The sequence below is a fragment of the Babylonia areolata genome, chromosome 4 (assembly GCF_041734735.1).
Source record: "Babylonia areolata isolate BAREFJ2019XMU chromosome 4, ASM4173473v1, whole genome shotgun sequence".
Lineage (NCBI taxonomy): Eukaryota > Metazoa > Mollusca > Gastropoda > Neogastropoda > Buccinidae > Babylonia > Babylonia areolata.
This window is the reverse complement of record NC_134879.1, coordinates 2,722,277-2,740,319: the sequence shown is the minus strand read 5'-3', so window position 1 is coordinate 2,740,319 and position 18,043 is coordinate 2,722,277. Positions and strand designations below refer to the sequence as shown.

At 46.8% G+C, this 18,043-nt stretch overlaps 1 protein-coding gene across 2 annotated transcripts; it reads right to left on the bottom strand.

Annotated features, from left to right (window-relative positions):
- Positions 1-4,284: 4,284 nt before the first annotated feature.
- On the bottom strand, positions 4,285-11,391 carry LOC143281526 (insulinoma-associated protein 2-like). 2 transcript variants are annotated; one of them, XM_076586742.1, is made up of 4 exons: positions 10,314-11,391; positions 5,025-5,517; positions 4,862-4,931; positions 4,285-4,511 (listed from the first exon to the last, which is right to left on the bottom strand). In XM_076586742.1, exons 1-4 carry the CDS (start codon positions 11,381-11,383, stop codon positions 4,285-4,287), a joined length of 1,860 nt encoding a protein of 619 aa, XP_076442857.1. In that variant the 5' UTR covers positions 11,384-11,391. The 2 variants fall into 2 exon arrangements, with proteins under 2 accessions (XP_076442857.1, XP_076442856.1); XM_076586741.1 differs by having other exon boundaries at positions 4,335-5,517.
- Positions 11,392-18,043: the final 6,652 nt, after the last annotated feature.

Genomic DNA, 18,043 nt, shown 5'->3' with positions numbered 1-18,043 from the left:
GCCTAAGCTAACCAGGTGGGGGGTGGTTGAAGGGGGGTGTGAGGGGGGAGAGTGGGAAGTGGAGGAGGAGGAGGGGGAGGAGGGGTGGGGGGGGGGGGGGGGGGTCGAAGGAAAACGTCGTCGCAAAATCGAATGCCTCCCCATAGCGTCCGTTGCCGTCGACCGACGGGGTTTGTTGCATTGGGCAAATAAATCGATCGCGTGGCATTCTCTTCCCCCCCCCGTGATCCCTTACCGGGGGCTTTATTTTCATTTGTGTTGCCTTTAGCTGAACGAACGTCACGGCTTCGCGGCGATATTATTGACGACGACGACGGCGACGGCGACGACGGCGGTAGCGGCTGTCGGCGGTGGCCGTCTGCTACATTCCATCAAATACAGCGACTCGCCGGGGCCGAATCAATGCCGGCGCTGGCATTTGAGGCACAAAAAAAAAGCCTCAAAACTAAGGGTGACAGATGGTCGTACTCGCCACGCACGCGACAGTGCTGCTTCAGAGCACGTGCGGTAGGCAGGGTTTTTTTTTTTTCGGGAGGCCCCTGACAAGACCGGTAACCACCACCACCACCAAAGTGTACCGCCTGTCACGGAACATCAACCTTTTTGCTTCAGTGGTTCGTTATTGAGCACGTGGGTGGGTGGGTGGGTGAGGGCTACGGGGAGATGGGGAGGGGGTGGGGGGGAGGGGTGGGCAGAAGGGTGCTAAATTACCCTTCGCTGTAGATTACACATCGGTCACGTGGCGTGAACGCAGGAAGGTTCAGGAAAGGAAGGTAGGTAGGAAGGAAGGAAGGAAGAGAGGGAGGAAGAAAGGGAGGGTGGGGGGAAGGGAGGGAGGAAGGAAGGGAGGAAGGAAGGAAGAAAGGGAGGGAGTGAGGAAGAGAGGGAGGGAGGAAGGGAGGGAGGAAGGATGGGAGAAAAGAAGGAAGGGAGGAAGAGAGGGAGGGAGGAAGGAAGGGAGGTAGCAAGGTAGGAAGGAAGGAAGGGAGAGAGGAAGGAAGGGAGGGAGGAATAAAGGGAGGAAGAGAGGGAGGAAGGAAGGGAGGAAGGAAGGAAGGAAGGAAGGAAGGGAAGGAGTTAGGAAGGAAGGGAGGGAGGAAGGAAGGGAGGAAGAGAGGGAGGAAGGAAGGGAGGGAGGAAGGAAGGGAGGGAGGAAGGGAGGTAGGAAGGAAGGGAGGAAGAGAGGGAGGAAGGAAGGGAGGAAGAGAGGGAGGAAGGAAGGGAGGGAGGAAGGGAGGGAAAGAGGAAGAATGGTGGAGGTACAGCAAAGTTGGGGGATCAAAGGGGGTTGGGGGGTGGGGTTTCGGGGGCGTAGAAGGAAGAGAGGAAGGAAGGAAGGAAGGAAGGAAAGGTAATTGTCACTTTGCTAACGAATGATCTGAAGCGTAGACGAGGAAATGATCAAAACACAATATTCGTTTTTATCTTCTTTGTTATCATTCTTTTGTTGTTTCTTTCCTAAATTTCAAAGTGTAATAACAACTCAAAAAAAAAAAAAAAAAAAGTAGCGATAATACTAAAACGAAACTGACACCAGATATTGCAATGGACATACTAAACAGATTATCCATAATTTTTTTTTTTTTTTCCAAACACCAAAAAACCCCAATAACAATAGTGTTTGTTATTAATGCAGGCATGCACGGGATCATAATAGTGCTATGGCCTTTTGAGGGAAAAAGAGCGCGCGTGTGTTTTGCCGAAGTGCTATCGCGTCTTCTCTCTTGAGTTTAGCAATAAGGCCCTGACTGAAAATGTAAAAAAAAAAAACTGTCTAAAAGGTTCTGGTTCTGAACAGCTCTGTCGGGTCTGTGTTCTTGAAAAGGCTCAAAGGTGAGCTTAACCTTTATCTTGTTTTTTGTTTGTTGTTGTTGTTGTTGTTGTTGTTGTTGTTTTCCGGCTGGTTTGGTTAAACGCTTTTTTTTTTTCAACTGCCATCGTGAAAAAAGAAGATTATTTTAAAAAGAGGAAGAAATACATATTAGCCATTATTAGTCAACCATACAACTAACCATTCATACACACACACGCGCGCGCGCGCGCCGCACGCACGCACACACACACACTACAAACAATGGAATATTAATCCAAGCCCTATAACATTACACAACAACTATACAGCAGAAAAAAAAAAAAAAAAAAAAAAGTCAAAAAAGTGGGAAGGGGAGACACACACACACACACACACACACACACACACACACACACACACAAGCAGCAATATACACACTCTATCCCTGCAAGAAAAAAAAGGCCACAAGTGACACGATAACATGACAAGTAACAACACGAAGGCAATGACATGTTCTGCCCAACACCTCCACCCCCCAACCACCACCCCCCACCTCCCTAAAAAAAGGGGGGGGGGGGGGGGGGGGGGATATGTATATGAATATGTATATGAAAGCTTGAATCATCCTGAAGGTGTTTTTTTTTGGATAGGAAAACAATTATCATCAACAAGGCAGGTTGGGGGATGACATATTATTCTCCACATAACATACACAACTTTGATGATACAACACCGTTCAGATGAGCTCTGTCTTTGGTTCCGTGTCGTGGGTGAATGAAGCAGCACAGCTGTCTCTGCTGTGACAACCTCAGCAGCAACAGCAGCAGCAGTGTCAGACAGAATCTGACTCAAGAGAGGCACTGATATCAATAGAAATCAATGAATGCTGTATAACACGAAGATCTTGATTTGTCGGAAAGAACTCACAGCACACAAAAAGGGGAGGGATGGGGGGGGGAGGGAAAATAAAAGAAGTGAGATGATCAAAATTACCAGAATCGCCAGTGAATTCATGTAGCTTAGATTGTGGAGCCAAAATCCAAACAAGACGATTTTTCTTTCAAGAAAAAAATAAAAAGAGAAAGAAATAAAATCTGCTGAAATGCTATGCTGATTTTTTTAAACACCACCCACCTTTCCAGTTTACGTAGAACGCAAGCCTTTCAAGATTACAACGATTTGATTTAGAAGAGAAACAAAAAGTTCGATTTTCAGAAAGGTGATATTTCGAAACTCTATTTCAAAGACAACGGGAAATATATTATAACACCCATCTGTTTCCAATAAAACGCGAATAAATAAAGAAAAAGAAAAAGAAAAAAGAAAGAAAGAAATAGACAAAGAGACTACAAAGAGAGGAACGAAGAAGAAAGAAAGAAAGAAAGAAAGGAAGGCACACAAGACAGGGACAACACGTTGTCACTAAAAGACGGGTTTTGGCGGCAGCTTTTCTTTCAACACTCAACACTGTCACTGAACAAACCAAACAGCTGCGAGTCTGTGTTGGCAAGAGGAGACATAAATCAGACTTTTTTTTTGCGTGGTGGTCATTTCTTTTTTTACATTTACCTTGCACTTTCTTTTTGATCTGAGAAAAAAAACAACAACCCAACAACACCGCACACACACACACACACACACACACACACACACACACACACACGCACACACACACACCATTCCCTCAACCTATCCCCTCCCCCACCCCACCCCTCACACACACAGTCGGATATCAAACATCATCGATCGAGAAGAATAGTGCATGCTGTCACATCAGCAATCTTGTAGGCTCAATCTCGCAAAATCTTTGAAATTCACCGACAAAGGTAATTTTTTTTTTTAAATATGTTAAGATGTGATGTGCAGTTATAGGCAAGACATTGGAGATTCAAACCGTAAAAGAACAACCACCAAAAAAGACAATAAAGGCCAAAATTGGTCTTTAGAATACAACAGGTTAAAAAGAAAAAAGACGAAAATGTTCCGGCGTAGAAGATGATGATGATGATGATGGTAAGGCAAACCGTTAGACAGTGAACAACAAACAATATTATACACTTATACACATCGATAACTGCCTGATAATATTTCAGCAAAGTACGTAAAAAGGCAAAGAGCGTATAATTAAGGTTCTTCTTATGACGATATGTTAATAAAAAAAAAACCCAGACAAGAACGAGTTAGAATAATTCTGCAACGACCACAGGCAAAAAAAAAAAAAAAAAAGAAATGTTTTGTGGATACGCAGAGTTGGGCACATTGAGTGTTGTTATAAGAATCAACAACAGAAAGTTAGAGTAACGTTCTGCTAATACGCAGAGTCCGACACGTTTAGTGTTCTGTTCTAAGAATCAACAACATAAAAAGTACGGTTAACAAAACTGATTCAAGTGTTAGCAAGGAACACCACTACTCTTCAAGTTCATCTTTCCCTCATGTCCCCACTCTCTCTCTCTCTCTCTCTCTCTCTCCCAAGACACGTCTGAATTAATTTAACAGGTTCTGCTGACTGGAAGCTGTAACAGAATCACCTGACGGTTCTCCGTAGGGTGGCACTTGTTAATGTGACGGGTCAGCCCGGGGCTGCTGTAGAACTTGTTGTCGCAGTACTTGCACAGGTAGGCCTCCTGCGAGTGGGACGTCTTCACGTGCTTGTCCAGGGCCGCTTTGCTGCAGCAGGTCTGGCTGCAGATGGAGCAGGCAAAGTCTTTTGTGGTGGTGGTGGTGGTGGTGGAGGAGGAGGAGGAGGAGGGGAGGGGGAGGGAGGAGGGGGGTTTATCTCCCTAGGGGACAGGGTCGGGGTGGATAGGATGGGTCTGCACGGACGCTGAAAGACCAGGTGGTTGTTGTTCTTGTTGAGGTTGTCGTTGTCCAAGTTGGTGTTTTTGGAGCCGGTGAAGGAGATAGGGGAGAGGGCGGTGGTGGAGGTGGTGGAGGAGGTGGTGTTGGTGGAGGAGGAGGAGGAGGAGGTGGAGGTGAGGAGGGGAAGCGCCACGTCGTTATTGTTGTTGAGGATGTTGTTGTTGACCACGTGGTGGTGGTGGTGGTGGTGGAGGAGGTGCTGGTGGTGGTGGTGCTCCATCTCGTGCTTGAGGCGTTCGTTCTCGTTCAGCAGCACCTTCCCGCACAGCAGACACGGCTTGGGGCAAGGCGCCGTTGCTGTCGTCGTCGTCGTCGTCGTCGAGGGCGCCGGGGCCGGAGCTGGGGTCGGGGTGGAGGTCGGGGTCCCGACCTTGACCCTGTGACACTGCGCGTGCTTCCTCAGGTACGCCTGCCTCCGGAACTTCTTCCCGCACACCTGGCAGGCGAACGGGGCGTCGTCCGGCGCGGAGCGATCTCCGGCCTTGCCCTGACCTTGACCTTCCTGACCTTCCTCCCCGGGGGCGACCACCTTCCTCCCGTTGACCAGCCTGGTCAGCAGGAGCTTCTCGGGGTCCGTGGTGGCCGTGGGGACGATGCCTGTGCTGTGGAAGTGGGTCGAGGCCGACCCCGCCGCGCTAGAAGTGGCGAAGGGGCTTCCCCCGTGGGTCTTCTGGCTCCCTCCCTGCTGGGGTCTGCTGCCGTGGGAGGAGGAGGAGGAGGAGGCGGGGAGCAGGGAGCGGGTGACGGAGGATGAGGATTTGCCCCCAGAGGGTTGCGAGCCGGGGGCGGGGCGGGGTTTGTGCCAGCGGCGATGGCTGGCCAGGTTGGCGGGGCAGTTGAAGACTTTGTCGCACTCGGGGCACCTGCCGGGAGGGTGGAAAAAAAGAAAGAAAGTGTCAGGATTTGTCAAAGTATTAGACTGGTAGTGGGTGTTTGGGGGGGGGGGGGGGGGGGGGGAGAGAGAGAGAGAGAGACAGGAACTACGACATATCATCAGGGTGAGGAGAGAAGTGTATGCAGAAATGTCAACACCTCGGCTCCACCACTGTTGTTTCTACTGCTACTACTACTGTTGCTGCTACTGCTGCTGCTGCTGCCGCTACTATCACTACTACTACTGCTGTTATTTATTTCTGCTACTGTTACTGCTGACTGCTGCTGCTGCTGATGAAAGTCTATCGCGGTCGATGAAGACATCAGTTAACTCCAGAGATAAGAACGCGTCCCCTAAAGACAGACGACAGTTAACTCCAGAGATAAGAACGCGTCCCCTAAAGACAGACGTCAGTTAACTCCAGAGATAAGAACGCGTCCCCTAAAGACAGACGTCAGTTAACTCCAGAGATAAGAACGCGTCCCCTAAAGACAGACGTCAGTTAACTCCAGAGATAAGAACGCGTCCCCTAAAGACAGACGTCAGTTAACTCCAGAGATAAGAACGCGTCCCCTAAAGACAGACGTCAGTTAACTCCAGAGATAAGAACACATTCCTAAAGCAGAAAGCAGAAAAGCTTCTTCTTTTTTTTCTCTTTGTTTTTGTGCTGTTATGGAAATACTGACGAGAATATACGAGAGAACTTAAGGAAGATTGGTGTGGTGTAGAGTGTGTGTGCGTGTGTGTGTGCGTGTGTGTGGTGTGTGTGTGTGTGTATGTGTGTGTGTGTGTTGTGTGATTATATGAAAAGAGAAATAAATATATATCTTAAAAAAAAAAGATGATGCCTGTATCATAAGCGCACACAAAATATTAATCAATTTAAAAAAAAAAAAAAAAGGAAAAGAAAAGACGAACAGAGAAATAAATAAGGTGAGAGAAAAGGAAATACACCTTGACCAATGCATACCCCCCCCCCCCCCACCCCCCCCCCCCACCCCACACTCACACACACACCCACACCCCTTCACCCCCACTTCAGCCACCTCCGTTGAGATCAATATTCCTCATTCAACACGGCCTTCAAAAAAAGCTGTGAGAGCCGTAAGGTTGTTAGCTCAATAATTCAATGTTCACCGACACTCTTGTGAACGCCGCGAACCCATTTGAAGGCGTCAGCTGAACAATTAACTCTTCACCCCCCCCCCCCCCCCCCCCCCCACCCCCCTTCCCCACCCCTCCCCATTACCTTCCACACCACACCCCCTTCACACACACACACACACACACACACACACACACAACTCACCTGCACTCAATATGCACAAGGGTTCGTGAGTACTGGGTTAACTCTCTCCATACGAACGGCGAAAGAGACGACGTTAACAGCGTTTCACCCCAATTATCATCATCCAAATATTGCAAGCGGAAGGCTCTTATACTGAAGACGTGAATGTTGACAAAGAATACCACAATTCTGACGATTGAAGCTAAAGGTTGGGTCATTCAGACACCCACTGGACATCCGAGGGGTCTGTGTAGAGAAGATCGAGGAGAGAGGACTGGCCGTACTGAGTGAGTTAATGAGCCGACTGAAAGATCGGACTTTTATTTCCATCCACACTGTACCCACTTGTGTATATATGTGACGGGGCGCAGTCACCGAGGGTTTGATCAGTGTTGGACTTTCAATCTGAGGGTCCCGGGTTCGAATTTCGGCAACACCGCCAGGTGGGTAAAGGGTGGAGATTTTTTTTTTTTTTACCGATCTCCCAAGTCAACAACATAATTATGTGCAGATCTGCTTGTGTCTGAACCCCCTTCGTGTGTACACGCTACGCAGAAGATTAAATACGCACGTTAAAGATCCTGTAATCCGTGTCAGCGTTCGGTGGGATATGGAAACAAGAACATACCCAGCATGCACACACACCCCAAAAACGGAGTATGGCTGCCTACATGGCGGGGGTAAATAATTAAAAGGATCACACACGTAAAACGTTACATGTCTGAGTGTGTACGTGTGAGTGCCTGAAATCTGATTGAATGACACAGGAAACGAATGATGAGCGCCCAATGGCAGCCGTCAGTCGGCTCTACCCAGGTAAACAGCCTGTTGTGCAAATTAGTCCACTGAGTTTGTAAAGCGCTTTGAGCTTGGTCTCCGACCGAGGATAGGCGCTATATAAGTATCCATTTCAAATCAAATCCAAAGGCTAAAATCTACGCGCTCGATACAGCGCAAGCAGCGGATACTGAGCTTAAGTGAAAGGTGGTGATTAGATGTTCACCCCATCCCAACAAACCCCTTTGTTCTCGACGTGAACAGGACGTGGTGAGCTGTCGTGCTTAGCCCCCGGCTGAAAGGGGATTCAGTTTTCACACCCCTCACCTGCACTTTGACGCCATGCTCCTCAATGAGAGTAAAGCCAACTGTACAAGTTACAAAACCAGCTGGAAGGTACTCTGGGAGAGACGCTCACTCAGTCTGGCTCCGCGACTAAGCCATTATTGTTAGTAGGGGGCTTAGTAGGTGGTGTCCTAAGTACGTTAAAACAGAACAGGTACCACTGAACACCACCGAAGTGACTCAGCAGCAGTGCAGGGTCTCCTCTGGTGTGTGGCCTCCAGGCGACTTAACATCGATGGTTCCATGTGGACTGCCGACGCTGGAACTGCGACGGACGAACCCGGGTGTGTGTGTATGGGGGAATCTAAATGAGCGGTGTGGAAGTAATGCCACTGAAACGGTGCAGATGATGAGGCAGCTAAAAAAAAAAAAAAAAAAAAAAAAAAAAAACAGCTGGAAGGTAATCATTTTTTTTAAAAACTTTCCCACACAACTCTTTACGTTCCGATGTGTGCTCGATACTGGAGCAGTAGTACTGAGAGCCAATCAAAATGAAATGATAAATTGTGGTTTTCACCCACTACCCCCACCTGTTGTGCTTTGCGCGCAAGAAAGGCTGGGCCTGTTGAGAGGTACTAAATAATCTTAATTGTCCACGCACAGCATTTCACATGTCGTCGGTGTGCGCGATACAACAGCAGCAGCAGCAGCAGCAGCAGCATTGAGCAGACATTTAACCCTTTCACCGCCAGTCAATTTGGAGTACAAAATTCCCTTGTGGTATAAACACAGAAACGACAGTTGCTAGGGATTCCCCCTGCGATGTATAGAAAATAGGGCCTATAGGTTCATGGATAACCAATGAATGGTCACCTTTCAGTGACATGGGTCCTCTACCACGCCTGTGCATAAATGCGAGCTTGGCGATGAAAGGGTTAAAGGGCAACAACTTGAATGTTGCCTAGTGGCCGTGGCGAAGTGGTCAGCGTCCGTCGTGGATTGACGGACTGGGTGGGCGCGTGTCGCGAGTTCGATCCCCACATCAGACGTGGGTTTGGTTTTTTTTCTTCGGCCTGTGGCCGGTTCCTTCCCGAGACTTAACAGTGTGTTGTGAGCTCAAAGTGAGAAGAATGGATGAGACCTCACCACTGTATTTGTATTTGTATTTCTTTTTATCACAACAGATATCTCTGTGTGAGACGGGCGCAATAGCCGAGTGGTTAAAGCGTTGGACTGTCAATCTGAGGGTCCCGGGTTCGAATCACGGTGACGGCGCCTGGTGGGTAAAGGGTGGAGATTTTTTACGATCTCCCAGGTCAACATATGTGCAGACCTGCTAGTGCCTGAACCCCCTTCGTGTGTATATGCAAGCAGAAGATCAAATACGCACGTTAAAGATCCTGTAATCCATGTCAGCGTTCGGTGGGTTATGGAAACAAGAACATACCCAGCATGCACACCCCCGAAAACGGAGTATGGCTGCCTACATGGCGGGGTAAAAACGGTCATACACGTAAAAGCCCACTCGTGTGCATACGAGTGAACGCAGAAGAAGAAGATCTCTGTGTGAAATTCGGGCTGCTCTCCCCAGGGAGAGCGCGTCGCTACACTACAGCGCCACCCATTTTTTTTTGTATTTTCTCCTGCATGCAGTTTTATTTGTTTTTCCTAGCGAAGTGGTTTTTTCTACAGAATTTTGCTAGGGACAACCCTTTAGTTGCCGTGGGTTCTTTTACGTGCGCTAAGTGCATGCTGCACACGGGACCTCGGTTTATCGTCTCATCCGAATGACTAGCGTCCAGACCACCACTCAAGGTCTAGAGGAGGGGGAGAAAATATCGGCGGCTGAGCCGTGATTCGAACCAGCGCGCTCAGATTCTCTCGCTTCGGCCTAGGCGGACGCGTTACCTCTAGGCCATCACTCCACTGTCGAGGGTGTTCCCCACTTCACCGAAGCGTCTTTCGGAGTCTTGTTCAAACTTTCCGGACCAAACAACTGCAGGTGTATTAGCCTAGTTGATGCCGGGACATTATGAGAGCACGCCCTTGTCCGAAACAAGTCTTGAAACTTGAATGGACCACCCCTCCCATACCCCGCCCCCACCCCCGCCCCCATCCCCATCCCCACCCCCCACAACAACAGCAGCAGCATCTCAATCACCACCACAATCATTCATTTTAAAAATGTAGAAAATGAAATAACCCCAAATTTCTCGGGAACGAACAAAACACAAAACGAAGCAATTACACCCCAAAATCGGAGTATAGCTGCCTACATGGCTGGGTTATAAAAAAACAAACAAAAAAAAACGGTTATACACGTAAAAGCACACTCGTGTACATACGAGTGAACGTGGCGGTTTGCAGCCCACGAACAAAGAAGAAGAAGAAGAAGAATCAATGACAAAAAACGTTCACCCCACACAGCCACTCACCTGTACTCGACGTGCACGATTCGGGAGCAGCGGTGCTGAGCCAGTTGAAAGGCATCCTCGTAGAGCTCCTTGCACAGCTGACACACGTAGTCGCCCAACTTGTTCTCGATCTTCTCCAGCTCGGCTCGGGCCTCAGGGGTGATCTCCACCACGTTGAAGCTGGGCTCGATGTCCCCGTAGACCGTCACCTTGCCCGGCTCGTCCTCGCTGTCCGAGAACTCTTTGATGATCGTGCCGGACACGGGCGAGGTGGTGTCCACGTCGAAATTGATCTTCCTCACGGCCTTCAGCTTCTTGTTGGACGGGGGCTTCTTGGAGGCGGACGAGGTCAGCGATTTCTCGTCTGTGTGGCTGCTGCTGTTGCGCTTCCGGCTGGGGCTGTTGGGGGCTGGGGACAGGGACAAGGAGGAGGAGGGGGGCCCCCCGGAGTTTTCGGAGGGGGCGGGGCTGGAGCTGCTGCCGGCTTTGGACGTCAGGCCCAGGCTGAGCGTGTCGAAGGCCGTGAAGGTCAAGGGCGAAGGCTGGTTATTCGTCTGGGCGTTGGAGGTCGTGGAGGTCAGCTGTCCGTTCGTGATGTTAGTGGTGGTGATGGACGAGGAGGAGGAGGAGGAGGTTTTGTTGGGGGTGCACGGCGCCGACCTGACGGAAGGGGATGCCAACGAGGACGTGGACATGGGCGACAAGGACGACATCCTGGCGGAGGAGGAGGCCGACGAAGAAGACGTCAGAGCCAGTGGAAGAGAGCTGACCACCACGGAGGTCGTCCACGAGTTGGTGATGGTGTGAGCGTTGTCGCGGTCCCAGCCCGAGCTCTGCAGCAGCGAGGAAGGGGCTTCCCGATCCCAGCCGGAGGAGGAGGAGGAGGACCCTTTGTCCTTGCCGCCCAGGGAGGCCACTGACCCGGGGCTGACGGAGAAGCCCGAGTCCGGCGACCCGTAGCGGGTGTTGGGGAAAGGACCGTCGAGCTCGGACCCGCTATCGCTGAGTCGTTCATCATCAGATCCGCGGCGTTCTCTGTAGCTGAAGGCGGTGAGGTGCTGGCACCGTTTGACTAAGAATCCACGAGGCATGGTGGCTGTCGGTGATCTATCTAGAGAGTTGAAGTGTTAATCTTCCAGATGATTTCCAGATCGATTTATCTGGGGTTTTTTTTTGGGGGGGGGGTTGGTATTTTTTCTTACTTTCTTCAAGGTGTTTTCAGATGCCTTCAGAATCGTGGATTGAAGCAGTCTCCCGAACGGTCTTCAAAATAAGCATCAAGCTGTCTTCTTGAGATTTTATTTAAGACGCGTTCAGTATCGATGTCACATCGATTTTCAAGATTTTCAACATGCTTTCAAATACGCTAAACAAGCTTTCTTCCATTTGAGTTTAATTTTCAGTTTGATCAGTTTTAAACGTTTATTCTTTTGGAGTTTTGTTGTTCTTGTTTGTGTTTTTGGGGTGTTTTTTTTTTGTTTTTTGTTTTGGTTTGTTTGTTTGTTTTTGGGGTGGGGGTGGGGGGGGGGGGGGGGGGTGGGGGTTGCTGAAATTACTGCAAGTTGTACAGATGTGGGTGAGGTTTGTTTTCGTTCTTCGTACATATAATGACAAGAAGTCACAGACGTTGATATTTCTTTGTTATTTGTTGTTGTTGTTGTTGTTGATTTGGCTCGTGAGCTGGTTTTTTTTTTCTCTCTCTCTCGGAAGTTTTGATTGTCTGAGGTCAAATCGGCTTTGTCTTGCTTCTGATATCTTTGTTGTTGTTGTTGTTGTTGTTGTTGTTTTTAATGTTCCTGAAATGAAAACAACACAGAACAGTGAGATGCTATAAGTCAGTACTACAGAACAGTTAGATGCTATAAGTCAGTACCATAGAACAGTAAGATGCTATAAGTCAGTACTACAGAACAGTAAGATGCTATAAGTCAGTACCATAGAACAGTAAGATGCTATAAGTCAGTACCACAGACAGTGACACGCTAATGTTTTTTAATGTTCCTGAAATGAAAACAACACAGAACAGTGAGATGCTATAAGTCAGTACTACAGAACAGTTAGATGCTATAAGTCAGTACCATAGAACAGTAAGATGCTATAAGTCAGTACTACAGAACAGTAAGACGCTGTAAGTCAGTACTACAGAACAGTAAGATGCTATAAGTCAGTAGCATAGAACAGTAAGATGCTATAAGTCAGTAGCATAGAACAGTAAGATGCTATAAGTCAGTACCACAGAACAGTGACATGCTATAAGTCAGTACCATAGAACAGTGACACGCTATAAGTCAGTACCACAGAACAGTGACATGCTATAACTCAGTACTACAGAACAGTAAGATGCTATAAGTCAGTACCACAGAACAGTAAGATGCTATAAGTCAGTACTGCAGAACAGTAAGATGCTATAAGTCAGTACCACAGAACAGTAAGATGCTATAAGTCAGTACCACAGAACAGTGACACGCTATAAGTCAGTACCACAGAACAGTGACACGCTATAAGTCAGTAGCATAGAACAGTGACATGCTATAAGTCAGTATCACAGAACAGTAAGATGCTAGAAGTCAGTACCGACGATGGCAAACTATGAAGGCATAGAACATCGCCATACAGAGTGATAAATAATACTGGTAAGTCACGCGCACATGCCTTTTTTTCTATCGATTTATTATTTATTTTCTCTCCATTTTTTTTTCTTGTGTGTGTGTGTGTGTGTGTGTGTGTGTGTGTGTGTGTGTGTGTGTGTGTTTGTTTGTTTGTTTTGTTTTTGTTTTTGTTTTTTTTGTTTTGTTTTTTTGTTGTTGTTGTTTTTGTCCCCGACAAGTGATTGTGATTGCCTCAATCTTTCAATCAATGGTTTAGATTGAAGATAAGTGTGATGACGGGGGAAAAAAAAATGTTGACAACACTAACAGCGACAGCACATAACAACAATGACAACAATAATAACAACAAAACAACGACAATAATATCAATAACAATAATAATAATAATAATGATAATTGTAGCAGACAGCAGCAGCAGCAGCAGCAACAAAAAAACAGCACATACTGTAACGGTGGAAGTAGCAGTAATGATCAGTATAGTAGTCCATGTAGTTCGTATTACTATGGCAGTATAGCACGTAGTCGCAGTCAGAATAGGTAGCAGTGTGTTTCAACACACAGATTATCAATCATAACATGGAACACGCATGTTTACAGATACAACTTATGCAACGTAAACCCGAGCAAGTCACCAATCAACGTCATGCAATGGAGCAGTTTAAATAATTGGTTTATTATCTACGCGCTAGGAGGAAGGTGGCAGAATGGTTAAGACGCTCAGCTGCCAATACAGAGAGTCCGTGAGGGTGTGGGTTCGAATCCCGCTCTCGCCCTTTCTCCTAAGTTTGACTGGAAAATCAAACTGAGCGTCTAGTCTTTCGGATGAGACGATAAACCGAGGTCCCGTGTGCAGCACGCACTTGGCGCACTGAAAAAGAACCCATGGCAACGAGAGTGTTGTCCTCTGGCGAAATTACGTAAAATGAAATCCACTTTCATAGGTACACAAATATGTAAGCATGCACTCAAGGCCTGACTAAGCGCGTTGGGTTACGCTGCTGGTCAGGCATCTGCTCAACAGATGTGGTGTAGCGTGTATGGATTTGTCCGAACGCAGTGACGCCTCCTTGAGAAAGTGAAACTGAAACGGAAACTATCTACGCGCATTCCGTTTGGTTTGTTTTTTGTCAACAGTTATTTATTTCCTTTTATTCTATCATTTTTTGTTGTTTGTTTTTATCAACAGTTATCTATTCCTTTTTTTCTATCATTTCTGTTGGGGTTGTTGTTGTTTTTTTTCGTAACCTTTTCTAAACCTTTTTTTTCCACTCCATAAATTTCAGTTTGGTTATAACATAAAATCATGCGTTCGTGAGTGTTTACTAGATATTAAATGGGGGGTTGGGGTGGGGGGGGGGGATCTATCATTTCTCTCGGATCATTGGATGACAGGCCGGACTATTAAAATTAATAAACATCAGTTTACCAAGCACAAAAAGCGTTAAGAGTGGAGGGTGGTGGTATTATTGCTGTGTGTGGGAAAACCCAGTAATACCGTGGAGTCAGTGTGTAAGTGGGTGAGAGAGAGAGAGAGAGAGAGAGAGAGAGGTGGACATTGATAAAGAGACGGAGAGAGACAGAGACAGTGAGAGAGAGAGGGAGAGAGAACGGAAAGAAAGAAAGAAAGAAAGAGATTATGTCTGCGCGTGCGCAAGTACCAACATCTGACGACTCAAGTCTGTGTTTGCAGAGCCTTTTGTTGTTGTTGTTTTTTTTTTTTTTTTTTTTACTTATTCAGTGCAAGGAAGGTTGTGAGTTGAATTCCAAATCTCATGCAGATTGCAATAATAATAATAATAATAATAAGTCGGTCCATCTTACCGCTCTTAATTAGATATCTCTAACGGCCCAGTCCTGTCTGACGCTAACACTGTCCCAACTGTTTGTCAAGGTGTTCTCTCCCCCTGCCTTGCTCGCCAATCCACTCCTCTCTTCTCTCTCTCCACCCCCTCCCCCTCCCTCCCTCCCGTTCTCCCGGAGGGTTGCCCCCCCTCCTCCCCCCCGCCCCCCCACACACACACCCCTGGCCCCCCAACCCCCGTGGGCGTCGACGTAAAGCTTCAAATCAACTAACCAACCAGCTTCTTCAAAGGCGTCGCTTGCTTTCGCTATGAAACAATTACTCCGATCGACCCATTAATTAAATGATTAATTTTCCTGGGCCGAGTGCTTGTCAGTGTAGCTAGGATTCCTTCACGTCGAAACGGATCAATCAATCAATGATGAGGATTCTGTCTCAGACCTGCTTCGTAGCAGCTGTTTCCGAGTTTAGTCGCGTGCGCGCGTGTGTGTGTGTGTGTGTGTGTGTGTGTGTGTGTGTGTGTGTGTGTGTGTGTGAAAAGAAGTGAAAACTTTTTGGCAGTGTTTGTATCGTATTGTATCGTACTTTATACTGTTGTTGTTGTTTTTTTTACATTCTGTTTGCTGTATTCTTCTTTTCCCACAACTCACGTCGTGTCGTGTGTAAACGAACACGTGAGCCATGAATAGAGAGAGACAGAGACAGTTACAGAGAGATAGAGAAACAGAGACAGCGACAGACACACAGACACACAGACACAGACACACACACACACACACACTGAGACATGTCCATAAGTGTACTTAAATACTCATTGAAATTGTCAATGAAACGAGAATAGTCAAGTGTGAACACTTATTATAATGACACAGCTTTATGCACACTCAGAGTAATACTTAGTTACGGAAACTGTGCAGTAATGAGAACATGTATGTGAAAAAGACCGGGAGAAAAAAAAAACGAGGGGAAAAGAAAAAAAAAAAGACACCGTAACCTTTCTTTTGATTTTTTTGGACAATGCTAACTTCTTCCCAATATCATCGCTTGTAAAGAAGTATAAAATCGTGCAGGTGTTAAATGGTTTGTTGGCACAATAACTGTATATATCATAGCGAAACACGTTTTCATTTTTTTTTTTTTTTTTTTTGGTTTTGTTTTTTGGGGTTTTTTTTGTGGTTTTGTGTGTGTGTGTGTGTGTGTGTGTGTGGGGGTTATAACGGAAGGTTGTCAGTGAATTTTCTTTAAGCCTTCCATCTTTCCATCTGCTACTTGATAACACACCAAACAGCCTACAGATCTCCTCAACAGTTAATGAAATTTATTTTGAATAAAAAAATAAAAAAAATTAAAAAAGTCAATAGTTTTGCAGAATCGATTTTCGTTTTACTCCATGTGTGTGTATGTGTGTGTGTGTGTGTGTGTGTGTGTGTGTGTGCGTGTGCGTGCGTGTGTGCGCGCGCGCGCGAGGGAGAGACAGAGACAGAGACAGGAACAGAGAGAAAATATACAAAGAGATACAGGGACGGGGGGTGGAGAGAGAGAGAGAGACAGAGACAGAGAGAGAGAGAGACATACATACATACATACATGCATACATACATACAAACAAACAGACTATCCCCTTTAACACGCTGCAAACATCAGTCACGACAGATCAACAATAATGATGGATCGAAAGGCTAACCTATTCAGTAAAATGCAGGGCTTAGACGCGAAAATAGCTGCGAGCACAGATACATGTATCATTTAAAAAAAAAAAAAATATATATATATATATATATATATAATGGTGAGAGGCGGGGGAGTACGGGGGGTATGGGTGGCGGTGAGGAGGGGGGGCGTGGGGTGGGGGAGGAGAAGAGCAAAAAGCAATGGACAATACACGTGGACCAGAAAGAAAAGAAGAAAAAAAATGGGAGGTAACTCGTTTGAACTTAATATAGTCACAGGCAAGACACGCGCACGAAAAGGTACTATCAGTAGGGGAAGGACGGAAAGAGAGAGAGAGAGAGAGGGGGGGGGGGGAGGAAGGTGGAATGAGAGAGACAGAAAAACAGAGAGACTGGTTTAACTCCTCGGATGAAAAGAAGGCGAATGAGCGGAGAGACAGCCAGCCAGCCAGACAGACAGGGAGAGACAGAGACAGAGTTGTTCTGTGACGAGATTCACATACACACACGGAGGGAGAGAGATACTGGGGTGAATGAAAGAACGAACACACATACACACATACACGCGCGCAGGCAGACACACACACACACACACACACACACACACACACACACACACACACACACACACACACACACACACAGAGCGAGAGAGAGTGAGAGATAGAGACAGACAGAGTGGGTGTGAAAGGAAGGGAAAAAAAAGCCGATATGATAAGTTTAGCGACGAAGGGATAAAACGTAGAACTCAAATTTAAACATAAGATTAGAAGTACGCATATTATGGCATTTTCAACAACAGTACACAGCCCAAGTCAAGACAGGCATACTTGTATTGACTCATCGTCAGCAGTCCAAGTCAACACAGGCATACTTATTATTGTCTCATCGCCAGAAACTGTATTATAACGTAGTTCCTGAAGCAGCAAACATGTGGTAGAGTCATAGTCATAGTAGCATCAGCAACATCAGCAGCAACAGTAGCAGTAGTAGTAGAAGCTGTAGCACTAAGCCGAGCAAAAGCCAATGTCGCAGTAATAACACTAGCAACAGTAGTCAAGTAGCAGTTTAATAGCAGCAACAGTAGGTCATTAGTAGTAGTAGTAGTAGTAGTAGTAGTAGAAGTAGCAGTATTTACAGCAGCAACAGTATATTAAACAGTAGTAGTACCTGCAGTGCCCGGCACCAATCACGAATAAAAGAAAAACAGCGGTGACAACAGCAACAACAGTAGTTCACAAAACATCACACAATACGTAACACCAAAATACTTACAACAAAAATAACTCGCGTGGTCCCGTCAGTCGAGAAGCAACACCTCTCTCCCTCCACCACCCTCCTTCCTTGCCTCGCTTGTCCAGAAGCCGACGCTTGAATAAACAGAAGCCAGACTTGTCAAAACGAAAGTCAACAAGCAGCATACAGTTACTCAGAAGCTCACGCGGACACGTGTGTGGTGGTGGTGGTGGTGGTGGTGGTGTAGGAAACAAATAAAACCCCACGTGGTGAAGGCCCCTCCAAAACAACACCACTACCTAAACAACCAGTCTTCTTCTCAAAGAGTTCCTCTTGTCCGGAATTTCTTCAGGAACCATCTACAGGAATCAGTGTGTCACGTAACAGAACAGAGGCACTTGTGTGTGTGTTGTTTTTTTTTTTTTTTTGATGAAG